General features: G+C 32.9%; 1 protein-coding gene across 2 annotated transcripts in view; it reads left to right on the top strand.

The window, feature by feature from the left end:
- LOC115889099 (protein jagged-1b) overlaps nucleotides 1–19227 on the top strand; it is a 410680-nt gene that overhangs the window by 318270 nt on the left and 73183 nt on the right. For both annotated transcript variants that reach the window (XM_030909016.1, XM_030909015.1), the window contains exon 6: nucleotides 14548–14681. In XM_030909016.1, the coding sequence (XP_030764876.1) occupies nucleotides 14548–14681 (134 nt within the window). The remainder of the gene's footprint in view (nucleotides 1–14547; nucleotides 14682–19227) is intronic.

The following is a 19227-nucleotide window of genomic DNA, read 5'->3' on the forward strand; positions in this document are numbered from 1 at the left end:
AAATAACTTGGCATAAGTATTTTTTCTGATACATATATATGTTCTTCTTGTACAGCCCAAATATACTGCCTCCTGTCACATTTTCCTTTTAATGGACTATTACAACATTCAGCTTCCTTCTAGTTTTTCCTGTTGAACGAATGGTAAACGGGTACGGGTAATAAATCGCTTTAAAAAAGGCCATAATAAAAGTAAAACGTTTCTGCCGGAGATTAGAGGCTTCTTCTCACGTATTCCCACCACGTCGACCACCTAATCTCGATCTGATTTAGTTTCTTCAATAATTGACGTATCTTCTTTATGTCGATTTGACTTTATCTGACAATTGATGTAGGACATGTTTCTTTGGGTTATAACTTCGCGTCATGACGAATCGAGATTTATTTTTTTATGAATTTGTTTCTTTTTTGTTTTGATTTTAAATTAATATTCAGTGGTTTCTTGGTTATAAGAATGTTTTCTTTGAACCGATTGATTCAGAAACATTAATCTAGATTTAGACCATCAAATTTTTCTTTCATAGTTTTAATTTTCAATATAAAATGTTGTCCGAAGTCCGAACTGTATTCCGTAACTTCGGCAGCATATTCTGCAGATAAAAATAAGTAAAAATATTCGTATAAATGTATGTCCTAAAATGCTTAGTTTTGGAGATACAGGGTGTAGAAATTTTATTTTTATTTCGATTTTTTCCAAATCATTTCGCTGAAGTAACGTCAATATTTGGATGAAAATTGGTGTCTGGGAGTTTTTTGACATGAGAAATTTTATTTTCATGTCAATATAACTCCTATTTGTAGGGGACGCCACTTACATGTGTTTTAACTGTTTTGAAGAATAATAACTTTTCGACCGAAAAATACACATATTGAGTAGGTAGTAATTTAACATGTTAAATTAATCATAAATATTTCTTCAAAAAATGATCATAAAACAGTTTCTGTTGAACTTTTGGCACAAAAACATTTCAAATTTATGATTTCAGTCTAATAACTATTTAGTCAACATATTTATATCAATGATGACAGGTATTAATAATTTAGATTCCAAATATCTCCGAAAAGAATTACTCGTTGCGATTTTTCCAAAGAGGCCTTTTTTACGTAAAAAATGTCGTAAATGTATATTTTTTTACTCAGTAGTTTTATACAGGTACGGACGAAAAGTTATTAGTCAAACCAGTTTCAAAATATGTATGTGGCGCCTTCTACAACTAGGAGCCATATTGACATCAAAATCAAATTTTTCATGTCAAAAAACTCCCAGATACCAAGTTTCATCCAAGCATTGACGTTACTTCATATCGAAATCGAAAATATCGAAATAAAAATGAAATTTCTACACCCTGTATCTCCGAAACTGAGCATTTTAGGACATACATTTATACGAACATTTTTACTTATTTTTATCTGCAGAATATGCGGACGAAGTTTCCGGAATACAGTTCGTTTCACCCTGTAGAAAATTGTACCTACTTTTTAATTGATTATGTTGTTGTAAATAAAATAATAGACGATATAAGAAATACACTCAGTATAAAAAACATCAACAATTTGAAAATCTAAGTTTGAGCATGCTATAAATATCAAATAAATTTTCAAAAACCACTCGATATTAATTTTAATATTATTGAAATAAATATTTTATTACAGTTCTAATGGACAAAAAAAATATATAGCATCCCATTTGAAAATCTGCATCTTTAGTACGTATTTATACTAGATTACATCATATTACAGAATGTCGTGAAATTTTCAAGAGTTCAGAGAGACAGAGAATCATGAATATTCAATGTTTTTACGGCAATAAAATAATCTTTTGATGCTATTATAGCAATCACATTTACTTTATTTTCATGTTAATCAATTATACTTCAGAAAACAATATAAGAAACAAAAAGTCCTCGCATGAATTTTCTTTCAAGATAGATTAAGTTAAAGCCTTCATGGGCACAAATGGTAATTTAAATAGTCAACTAAATACTATTTGTATTCAGTTTTGGAGAATCAGTCGGAAATTTGGGAACTTTAGATAGTTTTAAATGGACACATAAAATTTTACAACCCTGAATACCCTTTTTTATAGTAATTAAGATAGACACTTTCATTGAAACGTATATTGTCTATACGCTTTTAATATCTCCACTAAATTTTCCCTTTGTTAACTCTGAACGGTCAGTTCAGTAATACTCTTAAGAGAAGTAGCTAAATATGATGAAATTTTATTTTGTAGTTTATATTTTAATGTCTACAGTTTTTTGTGTAAGTGTAATATTTATGGTAGTCCCTTCCATTACTAACTTATTTTTGGTATTTTCGGAAATACGATAGAAAATTTATTTGAACAAACTTCTATTGGATTGTTTTGTGATTCTATCGAATCGAAATTGAAACGCCCGATATGGTATAAACTTGTGCTTCTATAAGTTTCGGATTAGTCGTATTAATAAACGAATATTTATCTCAAATAACGGTTTGAACGTGTTTTAAAATGTTGATGCCATCCGTAGAATGTAGAATGAATGAGAGGGGGGTTAATCACTGCGACCTTAAAGATCTATTGTGCCCCCCTTCCTTGAGTTATAACTCATCACACAGTCTATAACCCATCATACATTTTCCTGTTGTAGGGGGGGGGGCAGGGTATTTACTCTCCTCCTCTGACAACAGCTATTCTTCCTCCGAGGGTACACGGTTGGAGTTTGGCCCCCTCCGTACCCTTCACAGTCGAGGTACTTGCCTCCGGCTGAGGTACCCGTGAGACGGAGGCTGGAGGATCTGTATCCAGTTTCTCCACCTCTTTAACTGGGTATCTCCTTAGACCCGATACCGGTACTGTCCCATGTCTATAATAGAGGAATGTCGCTCTTTCTCTATTGCCTCCTTGAATTTGAGGTCAATTCCTATTGTGAGGACCTGACCATGACCACTCCTCCCTCGAGTTAATGACTCGCCAACTCGATGCCCTTACATTGGAGTTATGAGCTTGGATAAGGCTCAATCGGTAGGTGGTGTCTTTCCCCTTGCTCCTCGGCAGAAAGACCGTGATGACCGCTCCTTTAGGGATGTTTTCTCCCTTCAGTGGAACCAGTCCCGGCCGTTAACCAATTCGCCGATTCTTGATACCATCCAAAACACTGTCATTATCGTCTTACTGTACTTTACTGTTATATTCCAGTAAATATTCATATGTATTTTAAGGAACTTATCTCAATATCCTTTCAGACCCTTAGAAGTCTAGTTCTAGGGGTGAATATGAGTGAAACAATTGAAAGAGTGCATCCGAAAAATCTAAACATGTATTCTGATATTTTTCGAAAAATCTACACCTTTAAATTTGATACTTTAAAAGTATATGACATGAATTTAAAGAAATCTATTTATTTTTTTATTTAGCAGCAATTTTTTTCATTTATCTCGGCTGAATTTCAGATGAAATTACACTCGAAAAAAGCGCTTAAAAATTACTTGATCCTTTACCGTTATAGAGTCTATTACCGAACATATGTACAAGCGCTAACTAACAAGCTCGAACAGGTGTTTTCTCCTCTTATTACAAATGAAATTTAAATCAATAGATAATTAATACAGTTGTGTATGTATGCGTGCGGACCGTATCCACTCTACTTTCGGCTTAATTGAAAAAATAATCAATCAAATTCAATTAGTCGGGCAAATCGTGCGTAAGAATTAGAAACGATCCGTTATTTTGGACTGAACACTGAAGATGGAGCCGAGGATGAAGAACAAAACGCGAAAGAATAGACAGGATACGAAAAGTAACACCGACGTGACCTACTATATAGATGCTTTCGGGTTCGAAATATTTACTTTTATATGCCGTTTCGGACAAACAAATGCTTTGGATGCTGTAAAACAGTGCCGGCTCGTTAAATGAATAATTATTAGAATGCTTAGATTTGACTTTCGGCAAAAAATATACATATATCTACCTAGGGTTTCCATTAGAAAAGAGCAACAAATCGCAAACTGCGATTCAATCGCAGCGATTTTAAAATCGCAATCGCTACCTACTATTGGCTCTCACAGTAAACTGCGATTGCGATTTGTTCTATTTGCGAGTTTCAATTTAGACAACCAATATTACTATAGTTTCGATTTGCGATCACGGTGATCGTAATAACCTTCTATCTGCGAGTTTGAATTTTTAGGAGTTGCGATTTTGTTGCGGTTGTAATTTTGTAGTCCATTGAATCATTTAATAGCAAACTGCGATTGAATGTTTTTTCTGATTTTAGTTATTTTTTTGAATTCATTGAATTCGTTTCGATCACTTCTTGTTTCACCGGTAATGACTACAACTTTTGATTTTTAAATGGCACCCTCGGTATTTTTTTACTTGATTTGTTGAATAGAATTTAAAATTTGAATCTAGAGTACCATGGCTGTGTTAAAAACACCAATTTTTAATCAAGGATCCTTGGAAAAAGAGATTTAATTGTCTGTTGTTTTTCGTTTGTTGTCCTGGTCGGTTAAAAGATGCCCAGCCCAAATCATATTTTAATCATATCTCAATTTTTTTAAATGGAACGAGGGTGGCTCATTAGCATATTTAGAAAAAGCATTTTTTACAAAAAATTTGGTATCACACATTTGGTATTTGGAGTCAAATTCTCGTTATGAACCACAATGTCCAGTTAAACCATATGCGAAAATGTCAAAAGTTGAAGTTATTTACAGTGAAACAGGATTCAAAACAAATTGATTGAATACGTCTATCAATCCTGATTTATGTACCACGTAGTAACGTACCAAATCTCGTTTCGTTATCAAAAAAAATAAAATAAAAAAGTAATAGATGTGAGCCACCTTAAAAATAGTTCTTTAAGGTCTTTTAAGAATCGGATAAAGAATTAGATAAATGAAAACCGTAGAAAGAGTAGATATTGGTATGTGTAGTTGCAGCAGTTGCTGCATATTATAAAGTTTTAATACCTATACTATGTGCTACAGATGTTAAAAAACTTAAAAAAACTTAAACAACTGATTTTTATTAGCTTTTAAGCTATAGGTATACACACAGACAATTATATCCCTAGAACAATATTTAAATATTAAAATCGCAATCGCAGTTTCAATTGCGATTGGAGAATCGCAGTTTTGCTTATCTCTAGTTTCCATATAAGTTTCTGGAAATTTCGGAATTACTGACAATGAGAGTTGACTGTCATTTTATTCACAGCTAAAGTGTATTTTCTATATATCATTGTTTGGATGTCGTCTGACGATAACATATTCTCTCGTGACTCCTTGGACAGACGGGCAGACTTTACTTTAAAGTGGAAATTAAAGGTAGTTGAAAAAGTGTGAGTATACTCTTTTGCCCTTGTGAGCAGTACTGATTTGTACTGCACCCGTTACAAATGACATCACAATTATTGTATTACCTTTGTTTTATACAGAAAATATTGAGCATTTCATTACTTACTAGACAGTTCCGTTTTCGCATTATTAAATGCTTAATTTTATTGGTAAAATTAAATATTGAATGTTATATTCCGATACTTCAACTAGAATCTGTCCAACGCGTCAGGGAAGATCTCGACACATAACCTTCAAAAAATGCCACACAATTTACTTGTAAATTAAAATGACAGGCACAACTGTCATAGTTGAACAGATTTATATTCATAAAGCGCACGTAATCATAACAAAATGAAGATATAAGAAACTTTTTTCACATCAACAAATTGGCCAGATAGAGATGGATACTTTTGAAGATTGTCGGTTTAGTAGGTAAATATGTGACATCCTAACTAGTGTTGGGAAAATTCGAATTAAATAATACGACTAATTCGATAGTAAATTAAAACTAACTAATTCGAATTATCTTTTTCGATATAATCGAGATAAAAATTAGTAGTATTTTATATTATATCTGTGGTTAACCGAATTACAAATCAACATAAAACATAACCTCTTATGGACGAATACGAATATTAGTAATTAGTATAGTACTATTAGTAGTATTCTTTCGTTCTGAACGAACTGAAAATTTTCACTTAAACTGATTTATAAAGGGAATCGACAAAGAAAGGAACGATCCGATATAGAAAAATCCAGAAATCATTGTTATTTCCTATACCACGTAGGAATAAATCAGTTTAAGTGAAAATTTTCATTTCGTTCAGAAAAATTTCGTTCACGAAAGAATACTACTATTATTTGGTTCATTTCCATCTCACCCAAATTTCACCGAACACCTGCCGAACACTAAAATTAATTTTCTTCTTTTATCTAAATAATTATTGATTGCAACTGATAAAATAAAAAGAAATACGAAAAAATACGATACTCGGCACTTTTAAATTTAAAACTTTAAATTATGGTTTAATTTATTAAACGGCTTCGGCACAGTTAATAGAATACATTGAATAAAGAATATTTTTTTATTTTTATTCAGTGATAGAATATAGGTATGGCAATGGTTCAGAATTTGTTTAAAATAGCCCCTAGACGAGCACTAGCTGGGACGAATTTATTTTTAGGTTAAATTTATAATACTACTAAATAATTCGAATTATTAATTCGATTGTGAAATATGAATTATTACTAATTATTCGATGGTGAAAATAATTCGATTATTCCCATCACTAATCCTAACGATAATAAAATAATAGTTAACAAAGTTCCGTTTTTTTTACTGTTCTTATTGACTACCCCAGACGCCTTAAAAAGCCGGACTGTCCGAATAAATCCGGACGTATGGAAACCCTATAATCTACTACCAAAAATACCTTTTCATTTGTGGTGTAATATATTGTTCAAACATTATTAATTTATGCTTTTTATAGAACTCAATTAATGCCAGTAATTATTATCAGTCAAATACCCGAGTGTTTACCTTTTTATTTTGTTGTTTTTATCCAAATAACTTCTCATTAGCGAATATTTATGATATTTCTTACTTCGGCAATTTATTTTTTACCGATCTGACCTTATTTTTCGAAACCCAAATTAATTATGTATACACATACATAACAGTATAAAGAATATTCGCCATTTTGATCGCTCTAAATTATAGCTTTGGCAGTGTTATTTAAGAGGTTCCAAGACACGTTTATGGTGGATACCAGTGGATACCAACAACTGGTTTACTGTATAGGTACCTATAACTTTTTTTCCTCTCTTGCTTCAGTAACATTGACAGTTGCCTGTAGATAAGTTATTTGGCATCTTTTTAAATAGATATAATATCATTACTGATAGATATATCATTACTTCTTTTTTTATTTGAAATATGTTTTCTTTTTTAATTTTAATGAAGATCTTTGAGATAATGATGCGCGAACTATTATTATCTCTAAACCTATACCAACAACTTTGAGTTTGCTTTTTCAAATGGTAGAATTGTCGAACCTTTAGGAGGGAGGTTCATCACCGCAGCCTTACAGATCCATTGTATCTTGATCCACTTTCTTGAGTTAAAACGATTTGTAACTTATCATAGAGTCTTAGGGCTTTGACAAAAGCCAGTATCTGACACGGCTCCACAGAGGCCAGCTCACCATCTCCGACATCAACCGTACCAAAGTTTATGGCATGAACCGTTGTCGTCTCAGTGATAAGGTGTTCTGGTGTTTCCCATTGTCCCCACAGAATCTGCATTTGCCGTTGTTTCTCAGCTTCAATCTACTGAGGTGTTCGTTGAGAAGCTAGTGTCCCGTTAGAAACCCCGTGACAATCCGAAGATTGTTCTAACTTATATGAAGAAAAATCTTTTCTCATTAAAAATAGAAAAACCCCCGTAACAGTTTTCAAAACGTCTTTTTTATGGATACGAAAAATCGCAGCAAGTTTTACCATAAATGTAACTGTAAAGTCGAAAGTAAACGCACCTTCTCTAAGACGTTACGACGAAGATTTACAGGTAAAATTTAATAGTTGTACACCTTCTAATTTCCAATTGATTTATAGGAAAATCTATAAAATTGTTTGTGTACACACGGCGATCGTTCACGTACCATATGTCATACGCGCCAGGGACTTTTGTGCTTGTGTTTATAGCGACTATTTGACAATACCGTACGGGTATGGAAGTTTATTTTATTGATTTTCGAGAAGATTTGCATATGCAAATAAGACGTATATTTTACTCAACGGCTGGAATTAATATAAATATGCACTTTATAGGGTTAAAGGTTATATATCTATACTTATATAAAATGCTTAAATATTCGGATACATTTCGTTTTGAATAATAATGTGTTTACAAATGTATACAGTGTCCCAGGTAAAGTCCGCCTATATTTTTTTAATTTATTGTCTTAGACAAAATTTCATTCGCCGTTTGTTTTTTAATTTGATTAAACATTTTTAAAAATAAAACTTGTTGCTCTTCTCGTTGGAGGATTTAAATAAATAAATTACTAAAAAGTGTGTTTGCTGATCGAATTTTCATAAACTTCATTTGAAATAGTTGTTTCTTTCTTAATTTTACAAAACTATATAAAATTTCAACCATCCAGATCTGAACAAAACAGTTTTTTCATCATCTTTAACCTATAACAACCGGTAGAAGCAAAAATGAACGATGTTAACCGGTTTGTAAGTCAAATATTTATCTAGTGGTCATATATTTACTGAAATTTATGGAATCACATAATAGTTTTTAAAGAAAAATTAAATTTAGTTAAAATTTGACTTATGTATGTGATGCAATATATGAATAACTTTCTTATTTATCAAGATGACATGAAATGCAGATTTGTATAGCCTGAAAACATTTACACAATAGTAAATGTCAAAATGTCTTTCTCACAGCTTACTTATAAAATGGTTTGTTGCCCTCATACAGTTTCTGATCAAACTAAAAGAACATATATAAAAAATTGTTTAACTTACTACTACGGGCACAATTATTAAAAAAAACATTTATGTTTATATATAGTATAGTCAAGTAAAATTAAAAAAGAAACCACATTTTCAAATAAAGTATATGACCGAAGCCAAATTTCGCCTAATGCAATAATAAATAAAAATAAATCCATATAATGAGCATTTTTTCTGGTACATTGTATGTTGAATTTAGAACGAGTGAGAGGGAGGTTAATCACCGCTATAACCTTACAGAACTATTGTATCCTCCTTTCTTGAGTTATAAGTGATCATACAGTCCCAGGGCTTTGACAAAAGCCAGTATCTGAAACTGTTTTACAGAGTGCAGTTCTCCATCTTCGACGTCACTCGTACCAAAGTTTATGGCACGAATGGTTGTCGTCTTCGCGCACTTAGTGATGAGGTGTTCTAGTGTTTCCCCATTCTCTCCGCAGAATCTACATTCACCGTTTTTTCTTAGCTCCAATGTACTGAAGTGTTTATTCTGAGGAGACAGTGTTCTGTTAAAAACCCCGTGACAATCCGAAGATTGTTCTTACTTAAGTCAAGGAACATGTTTGATTTTTCTTGGTCGTAAGTCCTAAGAAACTTCTTTAAGTGTCTCGGGCCGTTGCAGGATCCCCATTTCAGATTACCGATGGAGTATTCCAAGTTCCTGCTTTTAGTTGGTTTCCACTTAGGAAGCAGAATGGTTCTGGTCCAATTAGTAGAATGTTTGCTCCGTTTCTAACTAGATAATTTGCTTTCTCATTACCTTCTACCCCTTGATGAGCTGGCACCCAGAGTAGGAGGACTTTGTTTTCTTTTGGGTGTATCGTGGTCTATTCGCCTAATTTGTTCGGCTTCTCCTAGGCATGCTTAGGCCAACTTCGAATTGAACGATGCTCAGTTGATCACTTTTAACGCTGCTTGACTATCAGATAAGATGGCTATTTCTTGTTTCCGATAGTTCCGATCTAAGATAAATGGTACGCATCTTTCGATAGCATAGATTTCTATCTGTAGGATGCTAGGGTAGTATCCATTTGTTCGGAATATTTAGTTCTCAACCCATATACTCCGAGCCCTGTTCTTGCATTGGTTTTGGAAATATCAGTATACCAAGTTATGGAGTATGATCTCTTAACTTCTGAGGAAACGTTTCTCTCTTCCAATTCTTTTTATTGCTCAATAATACATTAAGGTTTTTCTCAAAGTTGTACAGGGTGGGTCAAAAATTCGACGCTTTTAAATGGAAACAACCTTTTCTATAGGAGATAGACAAAAACTAATATCGGTGTCTGGAGCTCAATTTTTGTCAAAAACATGATGGTGAAAACCGCATATCGATATCTGTTACCGTTTCGGAGTTACGGGGTGTTTTTCAAAAATGTGCATTTTTAACAAATCGCTGTAACTTTTTTGCTATGGAAAATTTTGTATTTTTATGCAAACATTTCCAAAGCATCTTTTTACGTAGAATTTAATGGTTTAAGTATAATTTTTTTAAAATTAATAATTTAAGAATTATCAACAGAAAATTTGATTTTTTTTATATGGGACACCCTGTATATTTTTAATTAGCTGAAAAGAATTTAAAATTACCTTTCCAAAAATATAGCACACTTGATATTTTGTTATAATCCCCTTCGAAATACAGATTTTTTAAAAGTTCGCCACTTTTAACTAGTAGGCTTTGGACCCCTCATTGATGATATGCCCTTAATGGAACTCGAAAACATATTTTTCTGAACGCTGAAGTTATCAGCAAATTTCTGCAGCCAATTTCAAGAATAATTGAATAGCTGACCAAAAACCCAGCCGTTGGCCGTCGAGGCCGCCTGGAAGTGCCCATGGATCTAATCCTATGGATATATTTGCGGAAGAATAAAGGTTCCTTATTCTTCCGTATAATCTAGACAAGAATTAGAAATACTTAGCAGTTATGAGAGGGAATCTTTCACCCCCACTGAGTTAATGAATTCCGCGAGAAATGTTCAAAAACTGCCCCGTCTGTCCATAACAGAAGACGGTCGATATGTCGAACACCTGTAGCAAAATCTCATGTCCTGGTTTGCTATTTATTTTTATTGTTATGAGATATAGTTTAAATGTGTTGATGTTGGTTAAATATATTTTAAATTGTTATAAAATTCTGCATCTCTCATAGCAAATATTATTTTCGTTTTAATTGATGCTCACAGCTAGAATTTTTTTGCATTACAGCCGGTGCTGTTCAAAGCCTACTTATTTAAAGCGGGCGAATTTTTATATACTCTATATCTCGAAGAGGAATCGAGCAAAATATCAAGTGTGTTATATTTTTGGAAAGGTAATTTTAAATTCTTTTCAATAAATTAAAAATATACAGGGTGTCCCATATAAAAAATCAATTTTTCTGTTGATAACTCTTAAATTATTAATTTTAAAAAAATTATACTTAAACAATTAAATTCTACGTAAAAAGGTGCTTGAAATATTTTCATAGAAATACAAAATTTTCCATAGCAAAAAAGTTACAGCGATTTGTTAAAAATGCACATTTTTGAAAAACACCCCGTAACTCCGAAACGGTAACAGATATAGATGTGCGGTTTTCACCATCATGTTTTTGATGAAAATTGAGCTCCAGACACCGATATTAGTTTTCGTCTATCTCCTATAGAAAAGGGTGTTTCCTCCCTCTACCACCCTGTACATTCTTGGTATATCATCCACTGGGAGATGTGGTATTTTCTTTATGAAGGTGTTCCAAGCTCCTGATCTGACAATTCTCCCAGTACTGGTTCCAATAGTGAACAGTCTAATCATTGTCGCATTGGCATATCTACCGATGACACTGTGCAGTAGTGGTAGATCTAGAATGACCTCCATTGCTGCTGTTGGGCAGGTTCTCATGGCTCCTATGATACAGATACATGCCAGACCGTGGACTTTGCACAGGTTTAACCTTGCCGTATGTCAGTCAAATTTCATCTAAAACAATGATAAAAATAAATAAATCCATAATGGGCATTTTATCTGGTACACTGTATCCATATCTCTAAATATTTAGATATATTTCGACTCGTATAATGATTATTCTTGTTCTATTATAAACATAATGTCGTTAATAACTGCAAAATTGTTGTGTTTCGCCAACTATAGTAAATCATAATTAATTTAACTCTTAATAAGCAGGCTATAAAATTGAAAATGAATTTACCAATTTTGTACGCCTGCAAAAAAATAGCTCTAAAATACTAATACAAAACAATACTAACTTCGTATAATTTCTCTCGAGCTAAAAATATGTATGTCTTATTGTTTTTCTGAACGAATGAAGATTTATCTCCTTGAAAGTTGATTTACGTTTATTACATCATTAAGAAGACTTCCTGCACGAGGCAGTAAAAATGAAAAGCTACTCCCGACAAACACACTCCCTTGGCACTTTCTGCATTTGATCCGAGAAATAAAAACCAACTCATTTAAGGAATTAAATTGACTTTTTCAGCCGGGACAAGAAACGAAACCAATCAGAACTGAAATACATTAAGTATTTTACGTTTGTCTTAATGCCTTCTCTACACGGCGTTCGATGTTTTTGCCGGTCGATAATTAAAGACGTTAAAAAGTCGGCAATTTCGTTTTGAGGCCGACAATTTTTTGAGTGTGGGTCCCACCTTAGCGCGTAAACAGTGGCGTACATCGGCAAAAACTCGATTGAGGCCGTTTAGAAATTAACCAGATTGTTTTATGGCCGGTTTGTATACCTATACGCTCAGTGTTTTAAATGAAATTGAGACAATTACTACCGGTAATGGTGGACGTATTACTAAAACTGTCGGATTAATAGGTTGTTCGTTTTTTTTATCGTGGAAGTAAAGAGGTATACTCAAGAGATAATTAAGATTCACAAATTAACACAATGGAATTTAATAATTTCACTTTTTTTAAATTTTTTTATTTTTTCAGTTGCACAGATAAATCTAAACTAAAATTGAGTATGCTAGAGAAATTATACAGAAACGTTTAATTCATATTTTTGATCACGTCATTATTTTACAAATAAATATCTATGGTTTTTAAATTTATTTAATTTTATTTCTTAAACCATTTAAAAATTTTAAAGCAATTAAAATCTACTCAAAACAATTATCGCATTGCTTTAACTTTTTTAAATAGTTTAGATACCATAAAAGGAAAGTTAAAACCCCCAAAAAATATCAAAGGGCTCGCAAAATGAAAGCAATGAAATCCATGGTTTTAAATTACTTTGTTTTCTTAATATATCAAATATAGACTATTTAGGAGGGGGTTAATCACGGCGACCTTACTGATTTATTGTGTGTTCTCCTTTCTTGAGTTATAACGTGTTATAACTCATCATACAGTCTCAGAGATTTGACAAAAGCCAGTATCTGAGACGGCTCCACAGAGGCCAGCTCTCCATTTTCGACATCAGCCGTACCAAAGTTTATGACACGACCGGTTGTCGTCTCCGCGCACTTAGTGATAAGGTGCTCTGGGGTTTCCCTATTTTTCCCAGAGAATCTGCATTCGCCGTTGTCTCAGCTTTAATCTACTGAGGTCTTCGTTGAGGAGACATCGGACATACTTTTCGTAGCTCTAACTTGAAATTTCTTTACTTCAATTTCTCAATTCTTGGTTTCATCTCAAAGGTAGCAGACCTCCCTAGCAGATCCAGAGACAGTGTCCTGTTAGAAACCCCGTAATAATCTGAAGATTGTTTTTACTTAAATCAAGAAAATTCTTTGATTTTTGATTTTTCTAGGTGGTAAATTCTGAAAAACTTTTTTGAGAGTCTTAAACCGTTGGAGGATTCCCATTCCAGGTTACGGATGGTTCCAGTCTTCCAGGTTCTTCAGATCCGCTTTAAATTGGTTTCCGCATGAAAAGCAAAACGGTTCTGATTCAGATAGTGATGTGTTTGCTCCTTTTCTAGCTAGATCGTTTGCTTTTTTATTGCCTTCTATCCAGGCTTCTATCACTTGGTAAGCGGTGCCTAATTTGGTCAGGTTCTCTAGGCATTCTCTGAAGAATTTCGAATTGTTGGTTACTGAGTTGATATCTTTTAGTGCTACCTGACTATCGGATAAGATGGATATTTCCTGTTTTCGATAGTTCTTATATAAGATAAATTGTACGCATCTTTCGATAGCGTAGATTTCTGCCTGAAATATGCTGGGGTAGGTGCCCATTTTTTTTCTAATATACAATAATTATTTTGAGTAGTGTATTACCACTAAGGCTGGATGGGCATTGAAAGAACAAAATTATTTTAGTCAAAAACGTTTTCATTGAAAATACATGAGTATTTGACTGAAAATCAAACTACTATCTAAAAATGGAGAATATACATAAAATGCCAACACTGTACAATGTACTGAAATGGTTAGGTACTAAATGAGATGTTAATATATTACTAACCCAACCATGGATCGATTTGTAAGAAATTTCTTAAAAGGTACTGCAGACAATTGTAATTAAATTTTCTTCTCACCATATATCTCCATTTTACGTCTCCATTCAACCATATAATTAACTTTTTTATGACACAAGTTGATGAGCTTCGCTCAAACATTTAAAGATAGGATGTTCGATATATTTACCAATGTAGAAATGTCCGCAATGTTTTAATAGTTTAACTAACTGTTTTACTATTAATATTTGTATGTGTATTACTTATATTTTGTATTTATTTCAGTTGTCGACCAGGCTGGAGAGGAGATTTTTGTGACCAGTGTGAACCTTATCCAGGCTGCAAACATGGATACTGCAACGGTTCATCTTGGCAGTGTATTTGCGATACAAATTGGGGCGGCATACTATGTGATCAAGGTAAGAATTATAGAATTATGTCGTAAGGAAGAAAAAATATTCTAAGAGATGTTCAAAGTCATTGCTATTTTGAAATAAGTATATTTGTAGCTTGGACTTAAAATTCAATTAAACATAGCTTATTTATTACCAGTCGTTTGTCTTCGCTTGTATTTAAATATTCGCGTTTCGCCTCGTACAAATGCATACTGCCAAAGCCCGACTAGCAATTCAGTCTAGCCAATGTCCACAAAAAAATGATATAAATATTGATATTAATTTTTCTATTCTTAAACTAACTATAGAGATAATGCAATTTCAAACTCTAATGCTACATTACTTATTTTCCTATATCGAAAGTGTGCGTATATTCTGTAATGGTATAATTACATGCGATCATCCAATGCCAATACCATATAAACAATTTTTATTGACGTTGTAATTGTAACTGTCGAGAAATGAACTAATAAAAGTCATTAACGTTTCGCTGTTTTAGCTACTATTCATTATTTCATCATAGTAAATTATAATGCTACCCAGCTAGACAGAAGTGGGTTACGGAGATATTCGATATGATTCGATTGAAACAAGAATCTTAATAACACCTTACAGAGCTTAAGCTATTAATAAAATGTTAGGTCTAAAATTAAACTGATAGATTGTTTACAGAGTGGCAGATTCCCTCAAGACTTTATAATTTATTGATTAGAGAAAGGAAGCAACTTATCAGACAATTATAGCCTGGGTTTCTTTAGTATTATTTATTATGGACATCGTTATGGCAGATTCATTGTAAATTATAACTGTTCTATGTTGTTTAATCAGTGGAGTTTTTTTTTTCTGAGACCCTTCATTTTAATATTCCTTACTCTTCTTGAACATGTGTCCCCTTTTAAATACGGATTTTCATGCGTCCCGTATCCGACTGTACGATGCAATGACTAAAGAATACAAGAAGAAATAGCACCCGAGACCAAATTGTGACCATTCTTTCAAACAGTGCCGTGGCACATATTTTTCTTAACATAGCCGCTTGAATCGATATTTATATTTTTGATAAATGTTTTCACTACGCCTATGGTGTATCCGGCGGTATCATACTAATTAATTGCGAAAACAACGTATTAAAATGTTAACAAAAGGTCCAAATTTAGTATCGACGTATAGCACATATTAGGTACATATAATGTCAGAAAAATAATTATCGAATTCAATAAAAAAACGCTAAAAAGGTGTAGTGGACTGTTTATTTCCCTATAAAACTAACTCCTGGCTCTTTCTTATCATTACGCCTTTTACACTTTAAAGCTGAACAAATTACCATTGTAATAAAGTTTATACAAAGTTCACTACACGCAACCAACTATTAAAAATCGCTATAATTGTCGTTGATAGCCAGCTGATGACTCATTCGTTTTGTCCAGAAAAATGGCGTCTAAGGTCACAAATTCTGCTGCAGCCCGTATATGGGCGTTACTTGTCCTTGTATTCTTATTATTTGTACCAAATTTGCCAACAAAAAGTAAAGTTAGATTGGTCACAGTTGTCAAATCATCCGTCATCATACGAAAAGTTAAATTTGTTTTAACTTTCTTCGTTGACGGACAAAGGTTAATTTTTTTTCGGATAAAAAGTGGCGCGAAAACACTATAACCAATCAAAACGCCGCTGGCGCCGGCTGATTTTATCAAGTGATGGCGGATGCATGAAGATCCTTTTTAACACACGCAAAAAGAAACACTTACATTACACTATAAACTCAATTTCCTTGCAAATATTGTTTCTAATTTCACTGTTAGTTTAAAAGAAAAACAGGTAAAAAAACTGTGCCTTAATATTCACAGATAAAGCTAAACGTATCCTTTATAATATAAATGAGCCATTTTAGTGTAGTAGCACCATCCCACTCTATATTATTATACTTACACAGGCATAAAAAACTATATTCATAAAAATAATCAACCGTAAATAAAGTCTTTATTATATCGAAACTTATACAAAAGGTCGCAAAATAAAAATAATGTATGGGACAACAGATGTAGTCATTCTCTAGGACACTTGCGTCACGAGAGGGAGCCCCACTTATACAACTGTTGTAAAAAGTATATATAAAAAATACCTTTGAGGTTTCGAAAAGAGGGCCCTGGCCATTCATCAAAATGAGGGTAAAAAAGTAAGCTACGAGGGCAGATTCGCGTGCGAACGTACTACGATGGGTCCCTGAAGAATTTTATGAGGCCCTTTATAGCATGTAATAGCCGTAGTACACATCCGACATATAGGCTTGGTGCATTCTCCGCTAGTGCTGCCACCATCGGAGAATATCGGTAACAAATAGGTACACGACTTTAAATAGCGAGTGTACGAAAAATGTATTACATAGTTATTCTAAAAGTGTTAGGAAGTATAATTTGTGAACATTTTAAAATTAGAAAGTAAATATTTTGATATCTTCAGAAGGTCTAACTTGTATTATAGTTTATTATTCCAGCTAAAAACACTTTTTAGATGAGTTCAACTACTGTAGCGAGCATAATTTTATGCTCTGGTTTTGCTAGTGGGGTCATAATTGGGGCTATTTCGGCTATAACGACATTTTTTAAAGGTACATAATTATAATTTTAGAAGATGTTCACTTACTCGTTTAGAAGATGTGCATTTAATCCCTAGTTGATTAAAAAAAGTATGTCATTAATATTTTGTTCTGTCATAGTGTATGTCTATTTAATTTTTTGATTATGTAACGAGCACTTTGTTTACTCACTTATTTCCTCGAACTGCTTGAATCCATTTTTGCTTTTGATCAAATCAGTGTGAGAAACTATGAAGTTATAAAATGTTGTTTCGGGAGGGTTGAATATCCTGGAAAGGATTGAGTTATTGAATGTTATTGCACCCAATATCGACCTAATTACGCTCACCTTTACCCGTTAACATTTTTTCAGCAATTTTATTAACATTTGAAATTGTCATAACACAACTGCGACGCGACGCCTAGCTCAGATTCTTTTTCATTTATTTTTTACTATCCGAAACAGCGTTACATCACACAAACCTAGTACCTGAGTGTTTTGTAGCTTCAATAACTGCATTATTAAAAACTAAAATACTTAAATATTATGATAAAGCCACGATTTCAATATTATTTTAATGCGATCAACATGAACTGTAACCGGGACGGCGTAAAATACATAGCGAAAATTTCTGATTTCTGCCGTATACAGCGCTGCTGTCGGATTTTTTTTAAATCAACTGAAAAGCACCAAGCCTATAGATATTAATAAAATTACATCACTTTTGACTTAACTTTTTAGTCAAGTTAAAAATATATTATATAATATATTTTCCGGCCTTAGTTAGGTTATCATATAGTATGCCCTAATCAAGCTCTATTTAAAAAGCCGCACTATGCCCCTAAAACATCCGAACATCACGGATTGGTGAGCGTCGACAAAGGCGCACTTGATCACCGGACATATCCGCACCCCCGACTATTCAGATACGATGATACACACCACAATCACATTAAAACGATTATCTAACCCTTTAAGTGTGTATTTTTTTGGTCGTGTACTAAAAGCATGTGCTGTAAAACAGGGCTGTTTTCAATGGGCACAAAATGCTGGCGATAGGGTTTATATCCTATTCCATTATTTAAAAATGGAGCTGATTAATGCATTGGTTCAGTTGTTAAGAAGGGGTGTTGTGAATAAATTAAATTTAAAGTGAATTATATTGGTTTTGTGATGGCTCACATTTTTTCGTGCGATGTTTTTTATAATGAGTATTTTTGAATTTATTTCAATTTTTATTTCATATTTCAATCTGTCCAAATTATATTTATTTTTATTTGTTGTAAGTAACCCAACTTATGACATACCTTTAATAGAACATATAGGGTGTTTCAAAAAACATATGCCAGCTTTCGTGAGGAGATTCCTCACGTAAAAATAAGATTTATTTTCTGTATCCACATAGGTCCGATTCTGATTTGTTTTGTAGCTACAGGGGGTTAAACTCTTATCTTTTTTCGGTTTACAATAACTGTCTTCCCAGTGCTTTAGCAATTCGAATGAAATTTTAAGGGTAGTTACTACAAGTGTTACATATTTTAGTATTAAGTGTCGACAGATTCACCAGGGACATGCATATATGTTATCACTGGAATATTTTTCTAAACAAACTTGTGCTTTTTCTTTTGTTAGCAAAATTAAATAAGCCATTTAATGTCGATTGAAAGTTGTATCTTGATATGTTATCGATTTCGTTCTCCTTGATGAGATAAACGTAATTTTCGAAAATCAATTTAATTAAAAACTATAAAACTCATGTTCACTGCTTCCTAGAAGAAATTTAAGAAAAAATAATGATATTTAAGATAAATACCTATTTTTAATTTACCTAATAAGAATCCTATTTTTTAAATTTTAACATCCTGTAACTTTTAAACTATGCATTTCCGCACTTTGTTTTTCATATCAAAATTTTAACGACTATAATACTCGCAACTACTGTCCTGCAGTGAGACAATTTGCTAATGTCACTTAATATATTTCCGAGACAGTTA

The sequence above is a fragment of the Sitophilus oryzae genome, unplaced genomic scaffold (genome assembly GCF_002938485.1).
Source record: "Sitophilus oryzae breed Bouriz unplaced genomic scaffold, Soryzae_2.0 scaffold_810_pilon_pilon, whole genome shotgun sequence".
NCBI lineage: Eukaryota > Metazoa > Arthropoda > Insecta > Coleoptera > Curculionidae > Sitophilus > Sitophilus oryzae.